Source organism: Tachysurus vachellii, chromosome 3 (assembly GCF_030014155.1).
Source record: "Tachysurus vachellii isolate PV-2020 chromosome 3, HZAU_Pvac_v1, whole genome shotgun sequence".
Classification (NCBI taxonomy): domain Eukaryota; kingdom Metazoa; phylum Chordata; class Actinopteri; order Siluriformes; family Bagridae; genus Tachysurus; species Tachysurus vachellii.
In genome coordinates, this window is record NC_083462.1 from 4,813,369 (window position 1) to 4,837,740 (window position 24,372).

Consider the following 24,372-nt stretch of genomic DNA (forward strand, 5'->3'; position numbering starts at 1 on the left):
TTGTTTTTGTTTGCTAAAGAACATCACAGTCAAACTATTTATAAAGTTTCAATATAATTGCGTCAGTAATATGGGTTGTTTGGTTGTGATGGCCCGGTGTTCATAAACGTTTGGACATGTATTTAGTTGCATTTACAAAAATATAACTACATATATGAAATCTTTAAATCCAAAACAAACAAGCAAGCAAGCAAACAAACAAACAAACAAACAAACAAACAAACAAACAAGGGGTTTAAAACCACAGCCGCTACAGCTTTGTAAGTGAGGTAAAGGAGGCAGATCATAGATGAGGAAAGATATAAAAGAGAAACCAGAGAAAACAGAAAGAGTTTTGAAGCTACAGCAGAAAGAATCTGATTCATTGAGTCACTGATTCAAACTTCTAAGAAAGCTGGTGCCGGTGCGGCTGTGTTTGTGTGTTTTGTTCGTTTCCTAGACATGTTTTGACAGCATCTTAAGGAATAAGTTCTGTTCCTGGATGATCTAATATCACAGCCCTCACCTCACATCCAAGCCCAACTTTTAATAATAAACTCTACATATAAAATTGCAGGTTTTATCTTCATGAGCGTCAACAGACCGAATTGCTTTGGGTTTATTTCTCCCACAAACTTACTTCCTATTTGAAGATTTATTACCAGAGAATTCAGAGAATTTTCAAAGTTCCTAGTAGGATAAATAGTACACATTTATTATTATTTCATGCAGCAGTGTTGGCATTCGTTAGACAGGTTTATCACACCAAACTTCATCATAACTTCATCATGACATAAAATTGTCACCCATATTGTTAGGGAAAGATTTTATTTTAAAAGAATCTGTTTTATTTCTTTTTATTTATTTCTATTCATGATAAGATATATAGGTGCCATGCTGAAATCTGGGCGTAAATTCAACACATATTAAATTCTTTATGATAGCTTAATATACTGTATGTAGCCATAAAGATAAGCCTGACGAGTCAATTCCACTAATTGTTTTTTACACAGCTCATGGGGTCATATTCTGCATTCCTCTGTGAATTTGCAGATTGTATTTCTGTAGACAAAGCATTAATTTTGGGAGACACAATTTTGTTAAGTTAAAAAATCCTCCGAGAACAGCGGTTATATTCATCTTAGACTCAGTAGGTGTTAATCAGAATGTAGTACACTGCACGGTGGCTTAGTGGTTACCACGTTCACCTCACACCTCCAGGGTTGGGGGTTCGATTCCCGCCTCCACCTTGTGTGTGTGGAGTTTGCATGTTCTCCCTGTGCCTCGGGGGTTTCCTCCGGGTACTCCGGTTTCCTCCCCCGGTCGAAAGACATGCATGGTAGGTTGATTGGCATCTCTGGAAAAATTGTCCGTAGTGTGTGATTGCGTGAGTGAATGAGAGTGTGTGTGTGCCCTGTGATGGGTTGGCACTCCGTCCAGGGTGTATCCTGCCTTGATGCCCGATGACGCCTGAGATAGGCACAGGCTCCCCGTGACCCGAGGTAGTTCGGATAAGCGGTAGAAAATGAGTGAGTGAATGAGTGAATATTCTGGAGTTAAACAATAACCTGTGTAAGAGTTTCATTTTGGGAATTTACTTTCTAACTTAGACTTTTTAAGGGAACTCTAAAGCAGTGTAATGTTTTGAACAATAGACTCTTACAGTAGATAAATGTAGTTGGAATAAACTCACAGAGAATTTATTCCATAGGTCAGAATTTGCTGTGTAGGACCCACAGCATCATAATGGAGGTCAGACTCTTGATCTCATTCAAACCTATGGATTAAACCTAGAGAATATAGACACGGTTCTACAATCGGAAGCTATCTCAGACCATGATCTTATTTTGTTTAAAATGCATCTTGGACAAGATATACAGTAGGTCACCATGTTAAACGTACATTTATGTCTGCTACTTCGGAGAGATTTACCAACAGTCTCCCAGAATTAGCATCCACGATTGGGTCGCCGTCTGATCCCACAGAACTTGATCAGGCGACAGACTACTTATGAGTCGGTGTTCGCAGTACCTTAGATATTGCAGCTCTACTTAAAAGGAAAATAATTATAGAGAAAAATCTTACATTTACAGCATTTAGCAGACACCCTTATCCAGAGTGACTTACAACTGAGCGTTAAGGGCCTTGCTCAGGGGCCCAGCAGTGGCAGCTTGGTGGACCTGGGGTTCGAACCCATGACCTTCCGATCAGTAGCCCAACACCTTAACAACTGCGCTACCACATCCCATCTTGCTTCCTGATACAATGACCACACAGGAAATTGGAACGTAAATGGTGTTAAACGATATTTATAGGTAAATTAGCACGAAAGGAAAGCCTTCATAGCTACAAATAAATCTCTTAGTGCTGCTAGATCAGTGTATCTCTGTAGACTAATTAAAGATAACAAAAATAATCATACATTTTTAGTAAATATCGTAGCAACATTAACTACTGTAGGAGTAAAACATTGTAGAAAAGCGCGCACGTTCAATACGCAGTAGCAAAGACTTCTTGAATTATTTCAGTGGAACAATTGAGAATATCAGGCAGAAAATTCAGAGTAGTAATTAAAAAGCAAACAGTCTGATAGAGAATGCTGTAGATAATATTACTGTTTCTGATCAGCACTTAGACGGTTTTACCCCCCTTTAATTTCACTAAATTCTTCTTCAAAATTATAAAGAGACACAAGTCAAGAAGACACAAGGAAGAAACCTTGAGAGGAATCAGACAAAGATGAAAGTGAACCTATCATCATCTGGGATGGGAGAGAGTCCAGAGAGAGTGATTATACATCATTTCCCTTCTATAACAGTGTACTATATGCTCAAAAAGTCCGACTGTGTAATTAATTCCTTCTATTTGGTTAAGTTATGAAACAACCTAGTTATGAAGTCACCACTAAATCACTGTTAATTGAGAAGGTAACACTACGGTGTCTGACCTGCATCCTGCATTAATCATTGACAGTTTGCCAGTGAAACCCAGACTATTTCTTTAACAAGACACCAACACTATCTCCACAAACATCTCTATACCTTTTGCAACTACAATAAACTTCTGTACTCTGTGGTTATGTTGTATCATCAACACTACCACCTGTCACTGTATCTGTTATCAGAAGAGCAAAGAAGATATATATTATATCCTGTACACACACACACACACACACACACACACACTCAAATGAACAGACGCAGGGGTCTGTGCTAAGTTTATTGATAAGTGCTCACAGTTAACGCCCTAAACCAAGGTGTGAAGTAAGAATCAGTTTTATAATCAGTTTGTATCTGTATGTATATCTCTAATTTCTCCTCACTGCAGGACCCAAATCAATTTTTTGTAAAGTAATCAGGAGACTTTTTTAGTACATGTAAATGTACTAAAAAAAAAACTTTATTTTGTGACTGATGTAATCTATCTGATAAAAAAAGAGAAATAAAGAAAAGTTAGTATCGCAAAAAGATTTAGTTTTTTAAACTAGTCAGCTTGGTAAAGAGATAGTGAACAGTCCCTTAGCAGAATTGATGTAATGTGATGATATTAACCAAGAGTTATCCTTCGACCAATCAGAATCCAGAGTTTCGCAGCACGGCGGTAAATTGCTTCATTTACATATAGTCATTTATACTTCTTCTTCTTTCGGCTTTTCCCTTCAGGGGTCGCCACAGCGAATCATCTCTCTCCACCTAACCCTATCTTCTGCATCCTCAACACTTGCACCCACTATCTTCAAATCCTCATTAATTACATCCATATACCTCCTCTTTGGCCTTCCTCTTTGCCTCCTGCCTGGCAGCTCCATGTCCAACATTCTCCTACCAATATACTCACTCTCCCTCCTCTGAACATGTCCAAACCATCTTAATCTTACCTCCCTAACTTTGTCCCCCAAACGTCCAACATGGGCTGTCCCTCTGATGTACTCGTTCCTAATCCTGTCCAATCTTGTCACTCCCAAAGAGAACCTCAACATCTTCAGCTCGGCTACCTCAAGCTCTGACTCCTGTCTCTTCTTCAGTGACACTGTCTCTAAACCATACAGCATGGCTGGTCTCACCACGGTCCTGTACACCTTCCCCTTGATTCTCGCTGATATTTTCCTATCACACAGAACTCCTGACACCTTTCTCCACCCACTCCAACCTGCCTGCACTCGCTTCTTTACTTCTTTCCCACTCTCTCCATTACTCTGGACTGTTGACCCCAAGTACTTAAACTCCTGTACCTTCTTCACCTCTTCACCCTGTAACCTTACTGTTCCACTTCCCTCCCTTTCATTCACACACATGTACTCAGTCTTACTACGACTGACTTTCATTCCTCTTCTCTCCAGCGCAAACCTCCACCTCTCCAGGTTTTCCTCCACCTGCTCCCTGCTCTCACTACAGATCACAATGTCATCCGCAAACATCATCGTCCAAGGAGACTCCTGTCTGACCTCCTCTGACAACTGGTCCATCACTATAGCAAACAGGAAGGGGCTCAGAGCCGATCCCTGATGCAGTCCCACCTCCACTGTGAACTCCTCTGTCTGACCTACAGCACACCTCACCACTGTCCTGCTCCTCTCATACATGTCCTGCACCACTCTGACATACTTCTCTGCTACTCCTGACTTCCTCATACAGTACCACAGCTCTTCTCTTGGCACCCTGTCATACGCTTTCTCTAAGTCTACAAACACACAGTGCAACTCCCTCTGACCATCCCTATACTTCTCCATCAACATTCTCAGAGCAAAAATTGCATCTGTTGTGCTCTTTCTGGGCATGAAGCCATACTGCTGCTCACAAATTTCCACCACCTTCCTTAACCTAGCTTCCACTTCTCTTTCCCACAACTTCATTGTATGGCTCATCAACTTTATCCCCCTATAGTTGCTGCAACTCTGCACGTCACCCTTATTCTTAAAGATCGGCACTAACACACTCCTTCTCCATTCCTCAGGCATCCTCTCACTTTCTAAAACCCTGTTGAACAAACTAGTTAAAAATTCCACTGCTGCCTCTCCTAGACACTTCCAGACCTCTACCGGGATGTCGTCAGGACCAACTGCCTTTCCACTTTTCATCCTCTTCAAAGCCTTCCTGACTTCATCCTCCACAGAGTTCACCCCTTCTACTCTTTTTTCCCTCTGATTTTCCTCATTCATCAGCTCCTCAAAGTATTCCTTCCATCTCCTCTGTACACTCTCCTCACTTGTGAGCACCCTTCCATCTCTATCCTTAATAATTCTTCCTTGCTGCACATCGTTCCCATCTCGATCCCTCTGTCTAGCTAACCTGTACAAGTCCTTCTCTCCTTCTCTAGTGTCTAACCTAGTGTACAACTCATCATATGCCTTCTGCTTGGCCTTAGACACCTCCCTCTTCACTCTGCGCTGTAACTCCTTGTATTCCTGTCTATTCTCTTCAGTCCTGTCCATATCCCACTTCTTCTTGGCTAATCTCTTCCTCTGTATACTATCCTGAACTTCCTCATTCCACCACCAAGTCTCCTTATCTTCTTTCCTCCTTCCAGATGACACACCCAGCACCTTTCTCCCTGTCTCCCTGATCACTTCTGCTGTAGTTTCCCAGTCATCCGGCAGCACTACCTGACCACCCAGAGCCTGTCTCAACTTCTGTCTAAATTCCTCACAACATTCCTCCTTTTTCAGCTTCCACCACTTAGTTTTCTTCTCTATCTTTGACCTCTTCCTCTTACAGACCATCAGAGTCATCCTACACACCACCATCCTATGCTGTCTGGCTACACTCTCTCCCACTACCACTTTACAGTCACTAATCTCTTTCAGATTGCCTCTTCTACAAAGGATGTAGTCTACCTGTGTTCTCCTACCTCCACTCTTGTAAGTCACTCTATGTTCCTCCCTCTTCTGAAAATACGTGTTAACCACAGCCATGTCCATCCTCTTAGCAAAGTCTACTACCATCTGTCCTTCAAGGTTCCTTTCCTTAACTCCAAACTTGCCCATCACCTCCTCATCACCTGTGTTCCCCTCACCAACATGTCCATTAAAATCCGCTCCTATCACCACTCTCTCACCCTTGGGAATACTCTCAATCACCTCATCGAATTCACACCAGAATCTCTCTTTCTCCTCTAACTCACAACCTACCTGCGGGGCATAACCACTAACAACATTCAACATCACCCCTTCAATCTCTAACTTCAGACTCATCACCCTGTCTGACACTCTCTTCACCTCCAGAACATTCCTCACAAACTCCTCCTTCAGGACCACACCTACCCCATTTCTCTTACTATCCACACCATAATAAAACAGCTTGAATCCTGCTCCTATACTACGAGCCTTGCTACCCTTCCACTTGGTCTCCTGTACACACAGTATATCCACCTTCCTTCTCTCCATCATATCAGCCAGCTCTCTACCTTTCCCTGTCATAGTACCAACATTCAGAGTCCCTATTCTCAGTCCTACACTCTTACCTTTCCTCTTCTCTCTCTGTCTGTGCACTCTCCTCCCTCCTCTACTCCTTCGACCAACAGTAGCCCAATTTCCACCGGCGCCCTGTAGGTCAATGGCGCCGATGGCGGTCGTTGTTAACCCGGGCCTCGACCGATCCGGTATGAAATTCTTACTGACAACTCACATGGTTAGATTTGGCAATGTTTTATGCCGGATGCCCTTCCTGACGCAACCCTCTCTATTTATCCGGGCTTGGGACCGGCACAGAAGTCACTGGACTGTGACCCCCATGGCTAGATTACATATAGTCATTTATACAGCTGTCATTATTATTTTTTTAAAATATATTCTATAATCTTACAGCGTCTCCTTTCAGGGTAAAATCTGATCATGTTGGTGAAAGCAGAGTGATTTACCGTGACTAATAACATGACACATTAATAGCAGATGAGCCGAGCAGATAAGGCGTTAGACTGTAAATGAGGAACTAGATTACAAAAGGAAATATAACACTTTGTAATTATTAACTGACGCGTGAATGAACGTGTTTGATAGTGACATGGACCTGGACTGGATGTACAGCTACAAAAATAAATAAATCTGTGTTTTTCCCGTCATTACTTTTGTGTGTGTTTCCATGTACTCACCATGTGCCCACGATCTAGTAATAAACACAGTGTATGTAATGGTTTGGTGGAGGTTTTGTAGCCATTAAATCCTCATTAAACGCATCATGGCGTTAACGGGATGCGATGCCACTTCCTTCGGACATTCGGAGTCCGGCTTTCAAACAAAAAAGGTTTATAGCCTCAGGGTTTATTTGGACATTATTCACTGAGGCTTTTACACAAGAACTGTGTTACAAATAAAAATCCAGTTTATTCGAAAAATAGTTTGCATCATACTTCTCTTTAGAAGTAAGAGGAGAATCATACAGGGATTGTGATGATTTAGTTATATACACATTTTGCTGTTACGTTTAATTGGAGAATATTCATTCATTTATTCATTCATTCATTTTCTACCGCTTATCCGAACTGCCTCGGGTCACGGGGAGCCTGTGTCTATCTCAGGCGTCATCAGGCATCAAGACAGGATACACCCTGGACGGAGTGCCAACCCATCACAGGGCACACACACACTCTCATTCACTCACACAATCACACACTACGGACAATTTTCCAGAGATGCCAATCAACCTACCATGCATGTCTTTGGACCGGGGGAGGAAACCGGAGTACCCGGAGAAAACCCCCGAGGCACGGGGAGAACATGCAAACTCCACACACACAAGGTGGAGGCGGGATTCGAATCCCCAACCCTGGAAGTGTGAGGCGAACGTGCTAACCTCTAAGCCACCGTGCCCCCCCTAATTGGAGAATATATAATATTAAATAAAAACACAAATTTACTAGCCAGAAGAATATTACTATACACGAGATATATACTAGCCATACTAGGAATACTATGTAAATTAATCGTGCACCTATGATAGCATGGACACACTGCAGTGGCTGAGCTGCATTATTGCTATTCTTGAGATGCTTTTTTTCAACATGTATGTTTTTTGCTTTTATGTTTAGTGAGTGTGCCACTTTATTGTAATTAACAGCTGACGTATTGATCATAACATGTGCATGCAAGTATCAGGAAAATGAGCGTCGCCGAATCTTGTATAAATCTGTCGGGAATTTTTAGCACTGTTTTACGCAAAAAGGGTGTTTTGCTTAGTAACACACTATTTGTACATATTAAAAAAAGCTTGATATATAATTACACAAATCAAACCGATATTAACAAGCTAATCATTTATAGTGTGCAATTTTTCCTTTACACTTTAGGCCACGGAACCTCGAGTCTGTCTATGACTGTTTTGTACATTTCTGTAGATACAAGTCTACAAGCTTGCTTTAGAGCACCATGGAATTTCAGATACGGGAATATTTTTGGCTGATCAAAGATATTTGGCACAAGAGATTCATTTACAACGCATGCAGATAGACGTTAATAACCAGACCAACCAAATTAATAACAAGGTGATTTCAGAGTCCTAACCAGCAGCTGGAGCGTGATGAACACTTCACACAAACACACTCACGCTTCTGTCCATAACAAACATTTCCATCACATGGCTGTTTTTTTTTTATCCCTTAAGCTGTATAGCGCTTGTCCTCGGTTTTGAGAAGGAGTGGGGATCAAAAGGTTTTATGAGCTTCATGCAAACAGTTTCACAGTCACACACTCGGTTCACTTTTATAGCTAATTTATCACCTGTGCACAATCTATGTGTTTACAACCACCTGAGACCTTTGGTCTCGTCACGTCTCTGAGACACACTTTCCACCTGGGTATATATTCTGGAAAATTCCACACTACTTAGATACATGATATACTTTACTCTATATCGACTACGTATACGTGTTCGATCACTTTCTGTCATTGTAGTGTTTTGATTTGTTTAGACTGTAGACATATAGACCACAAGTTATATCCTGTGGAACACCTTCTGCACATTTTAGCTTCTCTGCTCTAATAATACAACGTATAGGATGCAGAGGTACATAATAACTCCTTTGTTTGTTTTTTTACGTATAACTTCGTAACCGTGCCACTTGTCACACATGTAGATAATTATGTTTGGCTCTAGTGTTGTATTTTTTTATATAGAATATTTTGTTCAAGGGCATAAAGTAGATCATTTAGATCATTAATGAACCAGATTATTAATCTCACCCAATTTAGCGATTGAAATATATACTGGTTACGATGGGAGGTAGTGGTGGTGGTGGTGTTGGTGGTGGTGGTGGTGGTGGTGAATGTGACAGAATTCAATCAACAGTCATAGACAAAAGGTATTAAACTGGTGTAATTAATTAAAGTACCCCATTCATTAAAGTACCCCATCTCCACTGTTATACATTTCATAATGTTAATTTTTTTTAATTAAAAGTCTTTTTTCAACTCTGGAGGCTGGAAAAAATCTGTTTGATCAACTTTGTGTGGTTTATGGTTATCTACCCCCTCCTCCTTCTCCTCCTCCTCCTCCTTGTGACGGCTCCCATAACTGTCAGGTTGTCGATTAACATGCGAGACCTGGAGCTCGAGCGTTTCTCCTCAGGCGTCTGTGTTAACGACTCCGATTAAAAAGTTAATAAAAAAAGACAGTCGTACAAAGATAGAAACGTATACATTCTGTCACCTAAAAGGATATTTTGCTGTAAAGTATGTAGGGAGAGGTTTATTTTCATGTTGTGTAGTGCTCAGGTACAGGTAGTTGAGATGTTTGGTGTTTTGTGGCTAGCTTTCTGCTCGGTTCTGGTAGCTCTGACGCTCGGGTTCGACCCGGAGACATGCAGAAATTTAAAATTTTCGTTAAACGTTGTTCTTCTGGAGGACGAAGATTCACTGTGGAGCCTAAAGTATGTCCGATACGCCGTGTTAAAAGCCATCGAGGATGAAAATCTAATCAATAATCAGACAGGTGAGTTTACTGGTTACTTTCATTAGTCTAACAGACACAACAGGTAAAATTTACCTCAGAGAAAGAAATATAAAACTCTATGGTTTAATTTATCTGACTGTATATAGGACATGATGGATAATAACACTCTGTGGTGTTTATAACAGTTTATAATCACCCCATACAGTGTCACCTAAATAAGGATAAAGTTCACTTTTGAGTGGTTCCTCTCAAGGTTCCGTCCTCTTCCATTTAAAGGAATTTTTCCTCACCACAGTCACCTGAGTCATTGGGCTCAGACTTGTTCATTGTGGATAAATACAAACACATTTAAATATAAGTCTGATATTAACCTTGAACTTTTTTATAATATTAATCATTGTATAATATTAAACTTTTTGTACTATATTCATGATGTTCTGTAAATCTGCTTTGCGACAATGTCCGTTGTTAAATAATCACATTCTACAGTGTCACCTAAATGAGGATGAGGTTCACTTTTGAGTCTGGTTCCTCTCAAGGTTCCTTCCTCTTCCATCTAAAGGAGTTTTTCCTCACCACAGTCACCTCAGACTTGTCCATTAGGAACAAATACAAACACATTTAAATATAAGTCTGATATTAATCTTGAACTTTTCTATAATATTATTCGTTGTATAATATTAAACTTTTCTTATGTTCTGTAAATCTGCTTTGCGACAATGTCCATTGTTAAAAGTGCCATAGAAATAAAACGGAATTGAATTGAAGTCATATCACAGCAATCGAGACGATTATCTGACGATCTGAAGTTATTAATAAATGACAAATCATACATCTGCAGTTACATTTAATGTTGTGAAACATCTGTTATTATTTGCGACGATGATTCTGTAAATTGGAACGAAGTAGTTTTATTTCAGGTTATATCATTTCTTTACATTTGAACACCTTTCAGTGATAAAAATACCTGCGATTTTACTGCATCGGAGTCAATAAATGATGATATCAGATTAAAATGTATGAGGTGGAGGCGTTGCGTGATTCTGCGTTAGGACCGAGGTTTTTGGGGTCGAACTAGTGTGATGACTGATTATAAACGCCTGAGCTCAAAAGATTGATCAGATATTCAGCTTTAATTTCTTGAAATTTACATCTAGTAAATAGTATTACACTTCATATTTGGTTCCATATCTCTTGCTGTAACTTACTGACATCACCACTGACATCAATACTGACATCACTACTGACATCACCACTGACATCACTACTGATATCACTACTGACATCACCACTGACATCACTACTGACATCACCACTGACATCACCACTGACATCACTACTGACATCACCACTGACATCACTACTGACATCACCACTGACTCACTACTGACATCACCACCGACATCACTACCGACATCACCACTGACATCACCACTGACATCACCACTGACATCACTACTGACATCACCACTGACATCACCACTGACATCACCACTGACATCACTACTGACATCACCACTGACATCACCACTGACATCACTACTGACATCACCACTGACATCACTACCGACATCACCACTGACATCACCACTTACATCACTACTGAGATCACCACCGACATCACTACCGACATCACCACTGACATCACCACTGACATCACTACTGACATCACCACTGACATCACTACCGACATCACCACCGACATCACCACTGACATCACCACTTACATCACTACTGAGATCACCACTGACATCACTACTGACATCACCACTGACATCACTACCGACATCACAACTGACATCACTACTAACATCACTACTAACATCACCGATCTGCTGCGTTCGTCTTTACAGACGCTTTTCCTGATTGTACTTCGGTGTCTTTCAATAGTTTGTCTTTTTTAGTCTTTTTACTCTTCCGGAGGTGAAACACTACTCAGTTGGGTTAAGGTCTGCTGATTGACTAGTTGGTAGTGTGTTTTGGATCATTGTCTTGCTGTATGATGAAGTTCCTCCTGAATAATCTGGATGCATTTCTCAGTAAATTGTCACACAGACTGCTTCTGTAGACTGAATTCATTCTGCTGACACCATCATGAGTTCCATCGTCAATAAAGATTAGTGATCCAGTTACAGAAGCAGCCATGAAGCCTAAGCCATAATACTACCATCACCATGTTTCACAGATGAGCTCGAACCTTACAGATCATCAACAGATCCTTTCTTCATCCACACTTTGGTCTTTTTATCAGTTTGGTAGAGGTTTATGTCAGTTCCAGAATTTTTGTTATTCATCTCTGTTATTGTGAGTTTCAGTCTGGTCGTCTGATACTTCCTGATGTTTAGTGGTTTGCTTCTTGTGGTATGGCCTCTATTATTGTGCTCTAATTGGTGGCTTCACCTTGTCCTGTGGAGCTCTTTGGTGATAACAAGTCACTTACTGTTATCCTTTTTAACAACAAATGCACCCAGGCTTTAAATCAAGAGCAGACACTCAGAGTTATTAAACTGTTTAAACAATCAATCTAACAGGAAACCCCTGGGCAAGAAAACATACCTGTCAATCACAGTATTTCAGGAAATTCTGATTAAACATTTTTATCATATAATATAACATTTTTATCCTGATAAACATTGTTGCACACTTTATTAACTTATTTATTTACTTATTTATTTACTTATTTATTTCGTCTGATGCCTGTAACTGTAGCTCGTTTCCCAACACGGCAGTTGATTTGAACATAATTTAGATTTATCGCACATGTAAACGTGTAATGTCTGAACTTTTAAAACAGGTCTAAACTTCACGATCAAGGGCAACTTTGAAGGGTTTAACACCACGTATTACAGACGCAAAGGGTGCGGGAGCAGCACGTGTGAAGGAGTAGAGATCCTCAAATCACTACACGTGAGTTGTCTACTAGTGCATGTAAAAATAGAAAGAAATCAGTTATATGTTCATATCTCTAAGAGAGTCTTTGTGAGTTAAATGCCTTTTTGTGGGTGAAAGTGAAATAGTTTTCTTTAGTGATTGACTCTGTAACTTTGTGACACATGTGATCACGTGTGTGTATGTTTCCCAGAACTCTGGTGATGTTGGCTGTGCGATGCTTGGACCATCCTGTACGTATGCCACATTCCAGCTTGTGGAGTAAGTATCTGAGTGCAGAACCATGGAACGTGATAAGTACATATTATTTTTGTCCCAGCGTTATTCTAACAAATCCTTTTTCTCTCTCTCTTTTCTTATTGGTTGTCATATTATTTTATATCCTGACCGGTTTCGTATTCCGACACGTGCAATTGTTTTAGTCCTAGTTCATTGTGTAAAGAAGTTTTCTACCAAACTTCCAGACTTTCATGAATGCTGGCTTCTACATAGACAACAGTTGTAAATAACATGCCAGAATTGCGTTCATCCCGTTTTTCAGTGAATTCCAATCCCGTTGACTATAAAGAGCAGCAAAAAGGCAGAATAAAGGTCGTAGATTTACGACCACATATAATCCTATTCACTCAGGCATGCTGTCTGATAGACACTGGAGGGGTGTTACCCCTGGAAATTACCCACGGAGGTCCATGTAAACACGTATAATCTGTTTTTAATGAGGAGAGATTTTATTTTTGTAGGTTTTAAGACATTCATTCACTCACTCATTTTCTACCGCTTATCCGAACTACCTCGGGTCACGGGGAGCCTGTGCCTATCTCAGGCGTCATCGGGCATCAAGGCAGGATACACCCTGGACGGAGTGCCAGCCCATCACAGGGCACACACACACACTCTCATTCACTCACACACTCACACACTACGGACAATTTTCCAGAGATGCCAATCAACCTACCATGCATGTCTTTGGACCGGGGGAGGAAACCGGAGTACCTGGAGGAAACCCCCGAGGCACGGGGAGAACATGCAAACTCCACACACACAAGACAGAGGTGGGAATCGAACCCCCAACCCTGGAGGTGTGAGGCAAACGTGCTAACCACTAAGCCACCGTGACCCCCTGGTATGTCTATTAAGACATACAAATGAAAATTGGAGACGTTTTCAATGTTGTTTGCGTTTACTTTAAACATGTTCTAACGCTCTAAATGTATTTTTCAACTTTAAAATTAAATTAAATCCAGGGTTACGTTACATCCTTTTCTTCCACCGTGATTATAGCTGTACATTTGGTCAGATCTCCAAAGAATTTACAAAAGGACACAGATGATTATTGGCAAAAGACAATCATTTGACGCTACAGCGAACCTCCTCGTTAACAGCCGCAAATACACAGGAAAGTTCTAGGATGCAACCTTTGGATTAGTGAATCAGTTCAGGGATAAACTCGCTGCTTCCGTGTGCCGTGAAAGCAAGTGAGTTCATGTAAAGTCATTAATAACTTCATTTGGGTAATGCATGATCCTTAGTTGGTGGTGTGTGAACAACTTTTCTTTAAACCTAATTTAATTCAAATTATTGGAACCCATGTGTTTCCTGTTAGATTGATGGTTTAAATATTTACTAGCTCTGAATGTCTGCTGTTGGTCTGAGGTCTTAGTTTCACCCGTAAAGGCTACGTTTGTTAAATGATAAACCAACATGAAGACCAAAGAGCTCTCTGTGGAAGAACAGTAACAATACTGAAGACCACTTTACAAGCATTGAACAGAGCCAATACAACAAGTCGAAATGTCTTTGGAAAGGACAAAAATCCTGACATTATACCAGATATTAAAGTAAAATAACATGGTTACATGCTAAATGCATAATACTTATCTATATTATCTGTTTCCCTCGATGACAATAACGTTATCTGACTGCCGTGTTTGGATATTTTTGTCGGCTTAAGGGAATATTAGCTATCGGATTATTGTTGGATCATGAAACACGATGATCAGTGCCTGTACAAACACACTCTTATTTAATAGCTAGCTCCAAATCTCATACAGTATCTCTTACTCTCTCTAAATCTGTAGATTTTGTTTGAGCCGCGTCAGTTTCTGTTTATTTTAAATAAATGAAAAGGCTCATTGGGCTCTTGTGCTGAACGATTACAGTTTGCTTTCCCTGTACAGGTGCGTTACCTTGCCAGGTTGTCGACTTCGTTTCTGCGTATTTTAAATAGATGATGAAGGGTAGACCGGCTGTGGTGTTTTCACAGTGTGTGTACGTGAGTGTAATCTATAGATTAGAAAGCTGTACAATGTTTGTTCTGCATCCTCATTGTCAAACTGACCGACTTCGAATGATTTACTACAGATAACAGAGGGATTGATTTTGCTGCCATTTAAAATATGTGAATAAGTTTAAATGCGGTTTTATTGTTTATTACGTCTCGTAGCTGCATCTCTCGCTACACCAAATTTATCACTGGTTTTGGTTTATGGATCAGTGGGTCAAAAGTTCATAACTAAATAAATCCAGTAAATATCTGTACCATTTAAATAATATAACATTTAAAATGGACCTGTATAAATATTGAGAAGTCTTTCATTAGATCTTCAGACTCTTTGGATTAGATTCTTGAAATGTTTGTTAATTGAAATGTGTTAATTGAAAGTGTTTGAGTTGGGCACGGTGGGTTAGTGGTGACCATGGTTGCCTTGTGCTTCTGGGGTAGTTCAAGTCCTGCCTCTGCCTTGTGTCTGTAGATTTAGCAGATTTTGCTCTGGGTTTTTTCCAGGTACTTCGGTATCCTCTCTCAGTCCAAAGCATCTCTAAAGTGAAGTGTCACCCGGTCCATGACATCATTCTCCCCTGCTTTGAGGAGTAGTCATGAGACTCCCTGTGACCCTGTGTAGGATAATCGCTAAAGAAAATGGATGGATTTCTATCTTATGTCCCTTGTGACAGAGTGAGACAAAGAGACTCTAAGTAACTCAAAACATGTATAAACACCATGTGTTTATTTCTCAGTCAGGAGGTGGGTTTGACTCTGACCATACCTGTAATATCTGCGGGGAGTTTTGGCCTGTCCTGTGATGGCAAGGAAAAGCTGACTCGTCTTTTGCCTCCGGCCCGGAAAGTCTCCAGCTTTTTTGTTCACTTCTGGAACGTGACGGTGCACAGACTCAAGCCCAAGCGCTGGAAGACGGCGTATGTCTACAAACAACAGAAGATCACTGAGGAGTGCTTTTGGTATAGTTCCTCTCTCTCTCTCTCTCTCTCTCTCTCTCTTTTTATATATATATATATATATATATATATATATATATATATATATATATATACACTCACCGGCCACTTTATTAGGTACACCTTAATAGTACCGGTGTGGTCTTCTGCTGCTGTAGCCCATCCGCCTCAAGGTTCGACGTGTTGTGTGTTCAGAGATGCTCTTCTGCATACCTCGGTTGTAACTGTAACTGTAAGTGGTTATTTGAGTTACTGTTGCCTTTCTATCAGCTCGAACCAGTGCATTTGCACCCACAGAACTGCCCTCACTGGATATTTTCTCTTTTTCGGACCGTTCTCTGTAAACCCTAGAGATGGTTGTGTGTGAAAATCCCAGTAGATCAGCAGTTTCTGAAATACTCAGACCAGCCCGTCTGGCACCAACAACCATGCCACGTTCAAAGTCACTTAAATCACCTTTCTTCCCCATTCTGACGCTCGGTTTGAACTGCAGCAGATCGTCTTGACCATGTCTACATGTCTAAATGTATTGAGTTGCTGCCATGTGATTGGCTGATTAGAGATTTGCGTTAACGAGCAGTTGGACAGGTGTACCTAATAAAGTGTACCTAATAAATATATATATATATATATATATATATATATATATATATATATATATATATATATATATATACAGTATATATATATATATACAGTATATATATATATACACACACATGCACATCTATAGAGGTATTATTATATACTTTTTTCCTCATCATCTCTGGCTCTGCCTGCCCCAGGTACATTAATGCGTTGGAAGCAGCAACAGCTCAGTTTTCCACACTGATCCACAGGAAGGTGTTGCGCAGTAAAGAAGAGATCGCTTTTGCTTTATCAGATCCAAACAGACACAGCAACAGTAAGTAACAATCCACCAGTTTTTACAGAAGGTTTAGGTTGAAATAAAAACTTAACCTCTTTTACAATTTATCTGCAAAAAAAAAATAGATCTGCAAAGATGTATATATTCTGAAATAATACAACAATGCGGAGGTAAAACCAACAAAACTATTTTAAAGAGACTAAACATAAGAAGAAGAGTGTCTGGTTTGATACGTGAGGTCATGCGTTAGGTCAGATTTAGGAAGATGCTAATAATAGGATAATAAAGAGGCACCTGTGAATCCTAACACACTTGGTATAAAAGGCTTTTCTTCTCTTATTTTATTCTGCATATACAATGTGAACCTGTGAACCTTTGTCAGAAGGTCCATTGTCAGAGCTGATGCTATAGAAAAATAATAAACACTTTCTGCAGTATTGTAAATGCTGAACACTGCTATGGTATGATATAAAAATGACAACAGCGCACTGTTCCTTAATTAAGTACAATTTTATGTTCACTGTGTATATATTTGTACAGTATGTTTATTGTATATGGATGTATCTTACTAAACCTCTCTTCCTTGTCTCTTCTAGTTTTCATCCTCTGCGGAGGTCCGGACGACATCCGCTCCATTAAAAGCGAGATGACCGTGAGCAAGGACATCGCCTTCATCCTTATAGACCTTTTTAAGTGAGGCTGCTTTATTCACTCTGAAGGATTTACAGAAGCATTTAAAATGTTTTCCTCTCTAACTTTACTCTAATAATGATGAGATTATTTCATGTATAATGATGAGGTGTGTCTGCAGTACAGTGTATATGTTTATTAAAAAAACAGAATAGACTTATGGTAGCTTAAAGGTGGGGTCTCCGTTGTGTGAGAAATGCTTCAGAAAACTGAGTCGGGACGACAAACTAAACAAAAACAAAACAAACATTTAGCCAATGAGCAGAAAGGGGCGTGTCTTGTCAATATGGGCGGAGAGAGTGTTCAGTGCACACGTGTGACATTAGCAGAAAGCGGTTTTAACATTGACATGGAGGATAAAAACAAAGAAAGAAAGAGAAGAAAGACTTACGATAAGGTAAGAAGTAGGACGTGTTAATATAGGATCAGCTTTCCAGCGCTGGAGAGAACTGAAGGAGCAGGAAGTTGGTCACATATTCACAGATTGCAGTTTCTCGAGTCAATAACTCCTGAGCTAAACACTGTTACTACACAAATAACACCTCTTTTCTATCGTAGTAATGTAGAGACGCAGCTACAACCGTGTTTTGTGTAGTAACAGTGTTTAGCTCAGGAGTTATTGACTCGGGAAACTCCAATCTGTGAATATGTGACCAACTTTACTTAAGACGCCGAGGCGCTTTTTTCCTTCTCGATAGGTGAGTAACGTTGGTTTTGTTTTGTTACACAGAACTAATATATGTCTTTGTCCTTTACATGATTATGCTTGTGTGTCATTTTTGCTTGTTTGTTTATCTGCAATCGTATTGTTCTTCCCTTCAGCTATGATAAAGACACGTTTCTTTCCATTAGTTGCCTGGGTTACGTATGTATGTGTGGGCGGAGCTATCAATACAGGGGTGGGACCCATTTGGGTTAGGGGCGTGTTTGTTTTGGTGATTTCAAATGTCAACATTGGCTTTCAAACAACGGAGACCCCACCTTTAAGTATGTAACTTAGTGACCCAGAGTTAATGTATCCAATGACAGAGACTTAAGCACTTCTGTAATAATACTGGAGTAAGAGGATGTGAGTTGTTTTGTTTGATATAAGACTTTCAGTTTGTCAAGTCTGTGTTTAGAGCAATAAATTAAACACAGTAGGCAATTTGTCATAAAATGCCTAATTTTATGTGAGGAGGAATAAACGATTAAACTTAACTAAACTCTAAGCACAGTAGCGTTTTCGTGACCCTGACACGGACAAAGCGAAGCAATTGACAAAAGTGGATTCAGTGAAAAAACTTTATTAATAATTGTGTTTATTTTTTCTGGCTCTCAGTCACGGATATCACGCCAACGCATCATCTTTTGACTTCATGAGGGACGTCCTGGTGTTGACTATGCACAGCATACGGAACTACAGTCTGCCTGGTTGGCCATTCAATTTCACTGTGAGTTTGTAACATGTGTTTAAAGCACATATCACAAATAAACAGGTTTTTTTTTTCACAAATATTTTCTTTCCCCTCTTTCTCTCTTTCCCTCGTTCCCTCTCTTTGTTTATCCCTGTAGACTCTGAATGATTATGTTGCAGGTTATTATGATGGCGTGGTTCTCTTTAGTCAAGTGATGAGGGAGATGTTACTCTCAGCTAAGGGTCTGGGATCAGGGAACATCACCATCAACCTCACCAGTGACAACCCCTTCCGAAACCTGTCCTTTGAGGGTAAGGTGCTTCGTCCGTCACGTTTTTATGACCCTGAGGCAGCCATATTGTATTAAAAATCCTCCAGTCAGAGTAAATATCCAGATATACTGTTGTTACTACAGCATGTGTTCGTTCCTCTTTACCTCTTTCACTATCTCTTGTCTCTTTTTCAATCTTTTCTCTCTCATTCATTTTTTATTTTCTTCACTCACCAAATTAGCATCGTCCAAAGTGTGTGTGTGTGTGTGTGTTTCTACCACCGAGAGTTGTCATTACTAACACACTGCCCTGTGTGTGTTTATGTGTGTGTTTGCGAGCAGGACTGGGCGGTCGCTATGACTTGGATGAAAAGGGAGACAGAAATGTGAACTTTTCTTTGATGTACACAAGCAGCGTGTTTCAGGTCAGCTTTTATTACACATCACACAATTCTAATACACCGCTAGTGTAATTTACACAAAAACATCTATCTATCTATCTATCTATCTGTCTATATGTCTATCTATCTATCTATCTATCTATCTATCTATCTATCTATCTATCTATCTGTCTGTCTGTCTGTCTGTCTGTCTGTCTGTCTGTCTGTCTGTCTGTCTGTCTGTCTGTCTATCTATCTATCTGTCTGTCTGTCTGTCTGTCTGTCTGTCTGTCTGTCTATCTGTCTGTCTGTCTGTCTGTCTGTCTGTCTGTCTGTCTGTCTATCTATCTATCTATCTATCTATCTATCTATCTATCTATATGTCTATATGTCTGTCTGTCTGTCTATCTATCTATCTGTCTGTCTGTGTATATGTCTGTCTGTCTGTCTGTCTATCTATCTATCTATCTATCTATCTATCTATCTGTCTATATGTCTATCTATCTATCTATCTATCTATCTATCTATCTATCTATCTATCTATCTATCTATCTATCTATCTATCTTATATTTCTGCCCTTCATATATTTTTTCTAGTATAAGACATTGTTTGTGTTCGACACCTCCAACGACAAGACCACGCTGAACCACAGTAACCCTGACCTGCCCTGGCCAGGCTCTCGACTGCCTGACGACAGACCTGCTAACGGTAGGAAACTCTGCATGTTCAGTCATGTGTTAATACACTTCTGAAAGTTCCTTCATGTGTGTGTGTTTGTGTATGTGTGTGTGATGTACCCTGCAGGCCTGGAGATGCACGATATCATAATGATTGTGCTTGGAATCAGTGTTGTACTTGCTACAGCAATTGCCTTCATCTTCTACAGGTAACACAACTACATCTAAAATCTGATCTGATGAAAATTTGACAAATTTACACACCAAACCCTCACACACACACACACACACACACACACACACACACACACACAACTCTCTTTGTTGGTCTGATGCATCAAAGTGATTGTGCAGATTTCCTCCTGATTTGAGAGATTTTTTTTGTTTTAAAGAGTCCTGTTTAAAAAAAAGTGATACTAACGATAAAATGTACAGGACTAATGTACAGATGTACAGGACTAATGTACAGATGTACAGGACTAATGTACAGATGTACAGGACTAATGTACAGATGTACAGGACTAATGTACAGATGTACAGGACTAATGCACAGATGTACAGGACTAATGCACAGATGTACAGGACTAATGTACAGATGTACAGGACTAATGTACAGATGTACAGGACTAATGTACAGATGTACAGGACTAATGTACAGGACTAATGTACAGGTGTACAGGACTAATGTACAGATGTACAGGACTAATGTACAGATGTACAGGACTAATGCACAGATGTACAGGACTAATGTACAGATGTACAGGACTAATGTACAGATGTACAGGACTAATGTACAGGACTAATGTACAGGTGTACAGGACTAATGTACAGATGTACAGGACTAATGTACAGATGTACAGGACTAATGTACAGATGTACAGGACTAATGCACACATCTTCAGAACATTACAAACAATCCAAAGCATCTGTTTCCTTCCACATGATAAAGTATGAGCTCAAGGCCAGAAGTAAAATGTGTTAGATGAACATAATTCTAATGGAATAAATGTTCTGTTATGGATCAGGTCACAAACTCACAGAACTGCCTCTGTGTCTGAGATAAATGGTGACATTAGAATCTGGTCAAATTAAAAAAACAAAAACGTTATTCAGGGAAAACCTGTGTGTGTGTGTGTGTGTGTGACAGACAGAACAGGAAGCAGCGCTACAATCAAAAGAAATGGTCTCATATAAACTCAGATCTCATCGTGCCCCTAGACAACCGAGAGCCAAGCTACATATCTCTTAAAGTAACATACACACACACACACACACACACACACACACACACACACACACACACACACACACACACACACATACACACACACACACACACTCACACACACACACACACACACATACTTATTTTAAAATATCATAAAGACATTTTCATCGTACTCTTCTGTTGTTTAGTCGTGTAAAATGTAGATATTTTATTTTATTTGTTTTGTTTGTGTCTGTTGATTAGATCGATGAGGACAAAAGGAGAGAAAGCACGTATCAGATACGGAGAGGACGCTACGATAAAAAGGTTTCTAGCTGTGTTTGTGACCCACACTGTCATGCTGCATAAAGGCCAAGTGCTTAATGAATCAATCTATCTATCTATCTATCTATCTATCTATCTATCTATCTATCTATCTATCTATCTATCTATCTATCTATCTATCTATCTATCTGTCTGTCTGCCTGTCTGTCTGCCTGTTTATCTATCTATCTATCTATCTATCTATCTATCTATCTATCTATCTATCTATCTATCTATCTATCTATCTATCTATCTATCTATCTGTCTGTCTGCCTGTCTGTCTGCCTGTTTATCTATCTATCTATCTATCTATCTATCTATCTATCTATCTATCTATCTATCTATCTATCTATCTATCTATCTATCTGTCTGCCTGTCTGTTTATCTATCTATCTATCTATCTATCTATCTATCTATCTATCTATCTATCTATCTATCTATCTATCTATCTGTCTGTCTGTCTGTCTGTCTGTCTGTCTGCCTGTTTATCTATCTATCTATCTATCTATCTATCTATCTATCTATCTATCTATCTATCTATCTATCTATCTATCTGTCTGTCTGCCTGTCTGTCTGTCTGTTTATCTATCTATCTATCTATCTATCTATCTATCTATCTATCTATCTATCTATCTATCTATCTATCTATCTATCTATCTGTCTGTCTGTCTGTCTGTCTGCCTGTCTGCCTGTCTGTCTGTCTATCTATCTATCTATCTATCTATCTATCTATCTATCTATCTGTCTGTCTGTCTGCCTGTCTGCCTGCCTGTCTGTCTGCCTGTCTGTCTGCCTGTCTGTCTGTCTGTTTATCTATCTATCTATCTATCTATCTATCTATCTATCTATCTATCTATCTATCTATCTATCTATCTGTCTGTCTGTTTGTCTGTCTGTCTGTCTGTCTGTCTGCCTGCCTGCCTGTCTGTCTGTTTATCTATCTATCTATCTATCTATCTATCTATCTATCTATCTATCTATCTATCTATCTATCTATCTATCTATCTATCTATCTATCTATCTGTCTGTCTGTCTGTCTGTCTGTCTGTCTGTCTGCCTGTCTGTCTATTTGCCTGCCTGCCTGTCTGTCTGTCTGTCTGCCTGTCTGTCTGTCTGTCTGTCTGTCTGTCTGTCTATCCCTAATTATTATTGGATATGTACAGTAAATTTTTACATGCATACATATACATATATCTATTTATATCCTCCTTGTCCTCAATCTCATTTTGCCTCTCTCTCTCTCTCTCTCTCTCTCTCTCTCTCTCTCTCTCTCTCTCAAACACACACAGCTTATCATTCTGAAAGAGCTAAAGCAGTCTGATGGAAATTTCTTGGAGGAACAGCGCATTGAACTCAATTCTGTAAGTGACATCCCTCCCTCCCTCCCTCCCTCCCTCCCTCCTTTCTTCCCTTCTTCATTCTTGTCTATATAAACTTATCATTCATCCTTCTTGTGTGTGTATTGTGTTATAATATCACCTTATCTGCAGCTTAAATGCTTTAAAGATAAAAAGCCTCAGTGAACACATTAGTCCTCTTTCCAGACATTTATTTCACATGTTGATTAATGAAATTAATAATAGGACATCTAGAGAAGAATTTGTAAATATTGATTATAACTAATTATTAAAGTTCATTCATTCATTCATTCATTCATTTTCTACCACTTATCTGAACTACCTCGGGTCACGGGGAGCCTGTGCCTATCTCAGGCGTCATCGGGCATCAAGGCAGGATACACCCTGGACGGAGTGCCAACTCATCGCAGGGCACACACACACACACTCATTCACTCACGCATTCACACACTACGGACAATTTTCCAGAGATGCCAATCAACCTACCATGCATGCCTTTGGACCGGGGGAGGAAACCGGAGTACCCGGAGGAAACCCCTGAGGCACGGGGAGAACATGCAAACTCCACACACACAAGGTGGAGGTGGGAATCGAACCCCCAACCCTGGAGGTGTGAGGCGAACGTGCTAACCACTAAGCCACCGTGCCCCCCAATTATTAAAGTTAAAAATCTTAATTTATTCATTAAGTAATTTATTTATTCTCTTTTATATCCCTCTGCGTCTCTCAGCTGCTGAGGCTTGATTACTACAACCTCACAAAGTTTTATGGCACGGTGAAGTACGAGTATGGAGTGTTTGGCGTGTTTGAGTACTGCGAAAGAGGTTCTCTGAGGGTAACACACACATTCACATGCACACACACACACTCACTTGCACGCACACCTGCTCACACACACGCACACACACGCTCACCCACACGCACGCACGCACGCACGCACAATACACACACACACACACACACACACACACACACACACACACACACACACACACACACACACGCATGCCTCAGGGCCTAAATGACCTGTACTGGCTTTCTGAGAATTCTGTAACAGTGTACAGGAAAGGTTGTGTTATTTTTAGGCCATTTGCTACAACATATTTCATGCACTTGTTCCCATTTTGTTCTCAGTACGTCCTCAACGATAAGATCTCGTACCCAGACGAGAGCTTCATGGACCTGGAGTTTAAAATCTCTGTCATGTACGACA

At 40.0% G+C, this 24,372-nt stretch overlaps 1 protein-coding gene across 1 annotated transcript in view; it reads left to right on the top strand.

Annotated features, from left to right (window-relative positions):
- The first annotated feature begins 9,483 nt into the window (after nucleotides 1–9,483).
- gucy2ca (guanylate cyclase 2Ca) overlaps nucleotides 9,484–24,372 on the top strand; it is a 24,725-nt gene continuing 9,836 nt past the window's right edge. Inside the window, exons 1-16 of the mRNA XM_060865444.1 lie at nucleotides 9,484–9,899; nucleotides 12,655–12,767; nucleotides 12,943–13,010; nucleotides 15,768–15,989; nucleotides 16,772–16,890; nucleotides 17,451–17,547; nucleotides 18,866–18,977; nucleotides 19,099–19,252; nucleotides 19,555–19,637; nucleotides 20,190–20,301; nucleotides 20,398–20,479; nucleotides 21,418–21,520; nucleotides 21,742–21,804; nucleotides 23,091–23,162; nucleotides 23,890–23,994; nucleotides 24,294–24,372. The exon at nucleotides 24,294–24,372 is cut by the window's right edge and continues 8 nt beyond it. Coding sequence (XP_060721427.1) covers nucleotides 9,665–9,899; nucleotides 12,655–12,767; nucleotides 12,943–13,010; nucleotides 15,768–15,989; nucleotides 16,772–16,890; nucleotides 17,451–17,547; nucleotides 18,866–18,977; nucleotides 19,099–19,252; nucleotides 19,555–19,637; nucleotides 20,190–20,301; nucleotides 20,398–20,479; nucleotides 21,418–21,520; nucleotides 21,742–21,804; nucleotides 23,091–23,162; nucleotides 23,890–23,994; nucleotides 24,294–24,372 — 1,819 coding nt within the window. The 5' untranslated portion in view covers nucleotides 9,484–9,664. The remainder of the gene's footprint in view (nucleotides 9,900–12,654; nucleotides 12,768–12,942; nucleotides 13,011–15,767; nucleotides 15,990–16,771; nucleotides 16,891–17,450; nucleotides 17,548–18,865; nucleotides 18,978–19,098; nucleotides 19,253–19,554; nucleotides 19,638–20,189; nucleotides 20,302–20,397; nucleotides 20,480–21,417; nucleotides 21,521–21,741; nucleotides 21,805–23,090; nucleotides 23,163–23,889; nucleotides 23,995–24,293) is intronic.